General features: G+C 39.4%; 1 protein-coding gene across 1 annotated transcript in view; it reads right to left on the reverse strand.

The window, feature by feature from the left end:
- Nucleotides 1-4637: 4637 nt before the first annotated feature.
- vipr1b (vasoactive intestinal peptide receptor 1b) overlaps nt 4638-8253 on the reverse strand; it is a 34593-nt gene continuing 30977 nt past the window's right edge. The window contains exons 11-13 of the mRNA XM_068732350.1: nt 8136-8253; nt 7571-7612; nt 4638-6779 (exon numbers count right to left, since the gene is read on the reverse strand). The exon at nt 8136-8253 is cut by the window's right edge and continues 12 nt beyond it. Of these exons, the coding sequence (XP_068588451.1) occupies nt 6588-6779; nt 7571-7612; nt 8136-8253 (352 nt within the window). The 3' untranslated portion in view covers nt 4638-6587. The remainder of the gene's footprint in view (nt 6780-7570; nt 7613-8135) is intronic.

Consider the following 8253-nt stretch of genomic DNA (forward strand, 5'->3'; position numbering starts at 1 on the left):
CATATCTTTATGTAAATTGATAAAAAAAAAAAAAAGAACAAGCTAAAACAAACTGAAAACATAGGCGCCATTGATTTGTTATGGTGGATATGTTCGCAAACAGTGGCTAATAACACATCCAGCATACTTGGTGCAACATTAGCAATCATCTGGAGTCGTGTTTGTATCCACCTGAATGATAAATGTAAATCTCTCTTCTAATTTTTGGTCGCCACCAACTCCAGAGAGAAATATCTCTCTCTCTCTCTCCAGCTGCTAAATGTTCCACTGAAACAAAACGGTAAAGCTGCGGGCCTTCAAACCCAAACAATGAGCTGAAAGGCTCTACAACGCAGCGTCGAGTTGAGGGAAACTACAGAGTTGGTGATAATTGTTCATGTAAAAATATGAATTATTGCATCTTTTAATGTCTTCACATTTAAATGACAATAAAAACAAATGTGACTACAGATGACTTGAGCTGTTGCACAATAGGACAAATATAGTAAAATAGAGTGGTGCAGGAATGAGTCCTAAAGCCTGAAAATGAGTCAGCATTTTTGTACTTCTAGACCTCTGAAATAAGGTCTGATGTTTTGTTCTACGACATAAACTACATTAGTAAATACACCTCTTGTGAATTTTGAAGATTTTACATGTCTTGAAAAAGGTGGTTAAATGGCTAAATGCATAATGTATAATTCGCACCCCTCTGGATTTTTTGTCATCCCCAACTTCTTGAGATGTAAAGCTTGGACCATGAAAGTACAGTTTTAGAACAGATGTATAATCTCTGCGAGTGTAAAGCTATTTTGTTACATTATACTGAAGCATATTTCCAGTAATACCCCATTGTGCTACTGTGTGTCCATAAGGCACGGTGCTAACGGGTCAGTCAGGACCATTTTGTTCTTCCATACCAGCTGGCATTGGTAGTGATGTGTTCTTCTATGCAAATGAAAAGATCAAAGCTGCAGTAAGACATCCTCTTTGTGTAAAAGAGAAGAAAGTCAAGCTTTTGCCATCATTCTTATAATCACTGGGACTGTTGTAGTCACACATCTGGACTACGGAGTTCATTAAAAGAATCATTGATGTACAGTGGCTTGCTCCTCCAGCTCTGCCTCTGAGAGGTGGCCTCTGATGTTCATCGGCGTGACTCACAGCCACAGTTCAGATCGTATGAGATCAGACGGCTTCTCTTTAAATCAGGAGTCAGAGCTAATCTAAGCAGCCTCTTAGCCATTTGGACAGAGCTAACTTGTTTCCTCAATCGCTGGTCCTTTACATACGATGCTTTATTTGTAACATGGATATTTAACCAGTGTCATGAATATTGGAAATGTCTAAAGGCAAGACATCTGTCTCACATTTTAGGAGTCACTGGGAGTCTGAAAATAACTGAATTAATCTGCCTGTTTTATGAATTCTGACCAAAAGTCACTCTATCGGCGATCTGACATACTCAAGAGTTTATCAATCCAGACAAAAATGTATCAAATGCATCATATACAACAATACAGCACATTTGTTATCAGTTTCATCAGCATATTTCAACACATAGGCCTCAGGGTTGTTTTTAATACACTGTATCGTGTTAATATTTCATGCAGCAACTTTCAACCCTGCAAATCCCTCTATTCACAATCATTACAGTTCGTAATAATTAATGGCATTATGGGCATGCTCATTTCCACTTCATGGAGAGAGCTAATGAAACATTAGACCCCAGAGCGGCTCATCTGTGAAACCAGCCACGGCATGGTGTGTTTGTTAATCTTTTTACGGCACATAGCATTTTGCCCTGGCTGAATTCGCTCTTCTTCATGGCCCGCTGTGCTCAAAGGCAGTGAGTAAACCAATAAACCTGAGGGACAACAGACGGATTAACTCAAATAGCTGGAGTTTCATTACACCAAAGCAAACTCAGCGGGCAAGTTGTTCCTGTCAAACATTGTAGCCTAACTGAAGTTCAACTGGCGTTAGGAGGAACTGGAGCGAAAGTTCCTTTGATTTCCGACAGGAAGAATGATTCAGATCCTTTTACCCAGTGGGCGAAGAAGTACTGAGAGGGGTAGAATTACACAGTAGTACACAGTATTACATTACAAGTGAAAGTCCTGCATTCAAAATTAAACTTGAGTATAAACAGCAAAATGTGTTGAATAAAGTGTCTAAAATGAAAGTAATCATTAAGTTTGACCATAAATTAGAAATATATATAATTCAAAAACTGAAGCATTAGACCTATAGATTAAAATTTCTGATCTTTTAGCTGAATATTAGGTCTGTTTTACTGCTGCGTAAACTTATGAAAGCAAACTGACAGCATTAGAAAACAGTAATAACAGAGTAGTTGCCTCTAAAACAAAACGTGGACTAATTTGGAAGTGAGTCCAATCCTGTGTTTTGAATTTCAGCGGTGGGTTTGTTTTCCATTTCAGATTGTGCCTTTAAATTATTGCAGCATTAATGTGTCACAGGTGTTGAAATGGTGTTGTAGCAAGTCAAAGTACAGGTAGTTTCAACTATAGCAATCAACATTTTAACGATTGCATTCGTGTTTTAAATGCAGAATTGAAAATATAAGTGTAAGTGTAGTAAAATGTAGTAAAATGTGTCCCTCTGAAATGTAGTGAAGCTAAAGTATAAAGAAGCACAAAATACTCAAAGTAACCTACCTCAAAGTATACAAATAAATGTATTATTGTATGTACTATTTACTTTACATCATTGTTTACTGACTGGATCCATGTAAGTGGTGTTAAAAAGGTTATACTGGCTTTATTGAGCTGAGATCTGAAGCCCTTAAAAAGCGTTACAAAGTTTTTTAGACGCTTTTGCCTTGTAAGGGCACCGTGACCACAACGAAGTGATAAAGTACAGTAATTCACTGGGATAATTCCTCTCTGTGAGCCGGAGAGAATGACGTGAACACTTTGAGCGGTCATAAACACATTGTTTCCTAAAGAACGCAATGTTCTGCTTCCTGACCAGTTATATCAGCTGGAACATCGAGCTGTCGGCTTGCTTGCTGACGGCGCACACATTTGATGAAGTCACCTTCAGAGAGGTAGTTGTATAAAATATGAATATTATAAATGAAAAACACCTGAACATTATTTTTTTTCCAGGAACAGGGAATTTGCATGAACAACTTCCGTTTGAGCTTAACTGAGCCTCTGTGGGAGTAAAAGGGCCAGACCCTTCAAGTAGCAGAGAGCGCTTATGGAAATAAGTTTCAATTAGGCGACAGTGTTACAGTCAATGAGGACACTTCAACTGTTCATGGTGCAGAAAGTCTGGACTTAGTCGACTAATGGGATCATTTAGGTCGCGTAGAGTGGCGTCCACTCTCTGATTCCTCTCCGGTAAACTACTAGCTCTGTCAGCACTGTTGCCCTTGTTTGCACTGTTTGCACATTAAGCTGCTAGCAGCCGGCTCAGCCATCGCCATGTTGAGAGCCGTGTGGAGGCAATCGCTCGATCAGAGATGTGCTCTGAATTCCGTATATCCCGTATCTTTTAAAACAATGTTGAAGCAAAGTATGACGTGGAGTTTAACATAATGTCCGTACAAAATCAAATTTTCATCATCTTGTATATTTCTGAATAATTAATTTCATACAGTTTGAGTGGAACAGTGGCAAAAATGTATGGAAAGTAAAATGTCCTGCCAAGACAAGTCTTAACATACAATGTACAAAATAATAATATTGATAAAAATAACAAACAAAACCTGCATATTTAAAAAACTAAGAAGTGGCCTTATGTGTACAGAAATGTAAACCTAAGCTAATAAATACTTACAGTACATTTGCAGCATCACAATGGTATGCATTGCACCAGTGTTACATTGCATTGCACTAACAAATCAACTATCAAATCTTAAACACAATATCCAGTTCGCAAATAAACAAATCTATACTTAACATGCTTCAGTACTGAATACAAACTGTAAGCAGCTACACATTAGAATGGTGTTGATTAAATATCACTTAATATTAGCTCACTGACACAAAACAACCAGGTCACCTAAACACTAAAAGAAATATCTAGAAACAGCCGTGAATTCCTTTTATAACACTGTATTTTTGGATTGCTTCTTCGGTATGCCTACGAATCTATTTACATTCACCAATATGAGAGGTACATGGGCATATTCACCAAATTATATTAAACTTCACTGACTACCAAAGACAGGCACCAAACAATGTGGGATAATGAGTATTTAAGGGAATAGTTTGACATTTTGGGAAATACGCTTATTTGCTCTCTTGAATGGAATTAGATGATAAGATTAATACATTTCTTATACAAGAGTGAAATACATTTTTTTTAATCTATTGACCAGAAGTGAATATTTCCAAAACTGTTGTACTGTACTATTCCTTTATACTTTTGTCACCAGCAAAACATCCCATATATAGAGGCTGTACATAATTTCTAAGATCAATATTAGCGTGTTGGCTTCACTGACCCTTTAAAATCAGCTGCAGGTTTGCTGCAGGACCTTGTAATCTTAAAAGCCCAATGACAGCATCATTTTGACAGGACCAGTCATCCTTGTCACCTTGCTTTGCTTTACATATCGGCTCCGATAGTCTCTACTGACATGTCAGGTTCAAACTCCTCCAGTGGAGCAGTTTCAACCTGACAAGCCAATGGAGAGTTCAGTAATTCTTTTTTTTTTTTTTTTTTTTTTTTTTTAAATGGAGAATCTACCAAAGCACCACTAAGACAGCTTCTCTGTACAAGTCTGAGGACTGACTTTAAGAGTGATGCAGTGTGTTCTATTTAGCTGTTCCGCTAAGCATTGAGCCACGGAATGCTACATAAACAAACAAACAAACATCAATTACAGTCACATTACTGATATATGATATGGCACAACAATCCATAGCAATTCATGTTCTTTACACTGTATATTTCGGCTGTACAATGTTAAATGACTACTGTAGAGAAAATGTAAACATTCATGAACTGAACTGCTTAAAAGGTGTAATACTGAGCCACTTGCTCCAAAGAAATAGGTGCAGCACTTCACCTCAAATATTGGGTTTACGACAGCAGGGCAAGAATACATCAAATTCAACCAAACTGCTTTGAGAGTCGGTAAAAATAACTCTGCTGTCTTATAAACGTGACGTGTGGCGTCGGCCTGTAGTGTTTACTGTGACGCGCTATACTCACTGCTAAGCAGCCTCTCTGCAGCAGTGAAGACAAGCTGAGTGTGCAAGTCGTTTTGTCGTTTCTGTCACTTTGAATTTGTTCCAATAAACAAACTACTAAACGGAAACAGATCATGGAGGTATCATTAGCAAGCCCTCGGGGCAGCTCTACTTCTTCATCCTGTCATGTTGGACGGAGGGCCGAATGGACGCTACAGCGACTCACTATCGCCTCTCGAGGTACAAGTAGTATTACAAGACAGGACGGGCCGGGCCAGGTCAGTAGATATCTCTGCAACACAATACATCGACCTCTTTGACACAACGTCAACACTCTAACATCCTCACAGTCTGTTGATAATGTTCATTTTTTTTAATGTTTTCAATGCAAATTCTGGCAATATCTTACACATTGCACCTTTAAAAAGGCATTTACTTTCCAGAGCAGCCGACAGCCAGTGAAGATTTGATTGAAAGTGTCAATTCAAAACACTGAAACCAGGCACTCGTCAGCGATTGGCACAAAACTGTCCCTGTGCCTCAACAGAAAACGACCACAATCCACAGGCTCGGAATCACACAAAACAAGAAGAAAAGGGAATGCAAAGGGTAATCAGTCTCTCGTGAGAGTGATAGTGCAGAGAAGGGCATTTATACTCCAAACCCATCACTGTGAATCAGAATCACACTGGTCACCCGGTCTGAAACCTCATTCGCTTGCCATTTATGGAAAAAAAAAAACATTTCAAACTTTTTCTTTTTCTGTCTTCCTACACAGTGAGGAAAGCAGAAATGTTGCACACTGTTTTGTTCTTTTTGGTTGCCTAAAGATATGCTTAAAACATACTTTGATCACCAAGTATACTTACATTCAAAAACACTCCCCATAACACATCTGTGGTAAAAATGTCAGCTCCCTTTTCTCCTAATGGCCGTGTCTTCACACCAGACTTGTTCATTTGTTGCGGCAGGAATCCACTAAGTATTTTTTAATCAACGCATAATTGCATCAGATTGCAGGATGCGGGCAGCAGCTCACAATTGGATTCCCTCACCTAACCCCATTAATCTGTGACATTTTGCATTGCCTGGTGTCTGAGCAATGTGAACTTAATAACGACTGACCGAATGATAATGATTTGACTCACAATTTCATCTGTGCATGTGCGCTGAATCTTGAAAAACAAACAAGTGAATGGTTCTCATTCACATGTGCAAAAGCTGTGCTTGTGAAGCAATGTGCCTGCATCTTTGTCACTTCTACCGAGTCTTTTTAAGAAGTGTGGAGATTAAAAGCTGCTTAGAAGCTGCCGCTCAAGCGACATATCATCCAAGAGTGCATGTGCTAATGAGGCAGAGCGTCTTTCTTTGTCCACCGAATGTTTGCCATGAGAGTATTTTGTACAGCATGTATGTCTGTATCACTGTTTGTGCGAGTCATATGCTAGACAGGTCGTCGTGACAGGAGGATGAGGCCCGGCGGGTTTTCGGGCTGCATCGTGTCAACATGGTGATCTGGGTGCTGAAGTTGTTGCTGTTGCCAATAGACGGATGTTGGTATTTGGTGTCCGAGCCCATGTACCTCTGCAAGTGCCACCTTCGCCACTTCCTCTTGATCTCTCCTTGGACCTACAATGGATTAGAACAATAATACTTTAGCGAATTATTTCAGTCACTACCCAAAGCTATAATAAGTGTTCCTAATAAACTGGCAACCGAGTGCTTTTGACATGGTGTATATTTTCATATTTAGGTAGAGGTAAGGAATACATTTTTGGCTCTTTACATATTATTTTCCACAGTTATTTTATGCCATCTGTTTAATTGTGTTTTCATGTACGTAGAAATTATTGCAACTTCTTTCTGTTGTCGAAGTTCTTGTGTTTTGTTGATACTCAATATGTGACAAACAATGAACACTGATTCCGGACTGTATATCATTTTAGAGGCTCCAGTAATTTATAAACACTACGCTGCCAAGGCTTTACAAAGGACACCTGGAAATTGCAGATTAAAATTCAGACAGCATAGAGTCAAGCCTTGCCATCCAGCCCATCACTGTGATTCAATCTGGCTCAGCACTGGGAAAATAACTAACAGAGAGCCTCTGCAGACATTACCAAATAGCTCGCTGTCAAGAAGGCTGTGCTTTTTACAGCCCTCCCACCCTGCAGGCAGAGTGCAGAAAATATGCAGCGAGGAGGTCCAAGGGAGGCAACCAGCGCTGGTGACTCATACTAACAGCTCCGTCCACCTTTCAGGACTGTTTGTAAATGGAAGTGGCGCACAGAGGGAGTCACAGAAAAACTACAGATTAACTACATTTTCTGAGAAGCAACACTTTGCGATCTCTGCATGGAAATCTTTAAGCAGTGTGTTTATACAAACAGTGTTTATATCACTGTGAGGGGGCGACCTACCTCTCCGTTGAGGAAGCAGTAAAGGACTGCGACTACAAAGCCCTAAATGGAAAGAAACACAAAGTTAAAAGAGCAATACCAGTGTGTGTCATGGTGAAAGCTTTATATCGTCTTAACAAAATTTGCTAATTGAAGCATAACGTGTGCCATTCATGAGACGTGAATGGAAAAACTATGCATTATGAACAATTGTTAGTTCACAGTAATAATGAGAAAGAGGGATGAGAATAATGATGGGGAGAATGAGCTGGAAAAGGTTCCTTGGTTTCCAAACGGTCTGTAATGCAGCTGGGCCGTTTGGCTGCATTTCTACATCATTTCTCAATATGTGATGAACAGAAATAGCCACGGGGCAGTAACACTGTCACTGAATCAGCCAGCAAAGCCCCCGGAGACCTGCCACGGCTTCTTCAATAGAAACACTCGCAGGTCGGGGCTGACAGGAAGACAAATTATTACTTGAATGAAGTTTGATGTGTTGGATGACCTTCATGAAATTAAAATTGTAAAATTAAGATGCAGAATTTTTTTTAAATAATTTTTCACCTAAAAGTTGATGTCATACCTGAAATGAACCCAAAATCAAGTCAAAAACCAGTCGTAGTTCAGTCTTCACTTGCTCTGGGATGAATGCAAACACGATAAAATTGATCCCAAACAGAGGGATCAAAAGCAGCGTTGAC

Source organism: Cebidichthys violaceus, unplaced genomic scaffold (assembly GCF_023349555.1).
Source record: "Cebidichthys violaceus isolate CVI_PGR_0920_01 unplaced genomic scaffold, fCebVio1.0.p SCAF_58, whole genome shotgun sequence".
NCBI lineage: Eukaryota > Metazoa > Chordata > Actinopteri > Perciformes > Stichaeidae > Cebidichthys > Cebidichthys violaceus.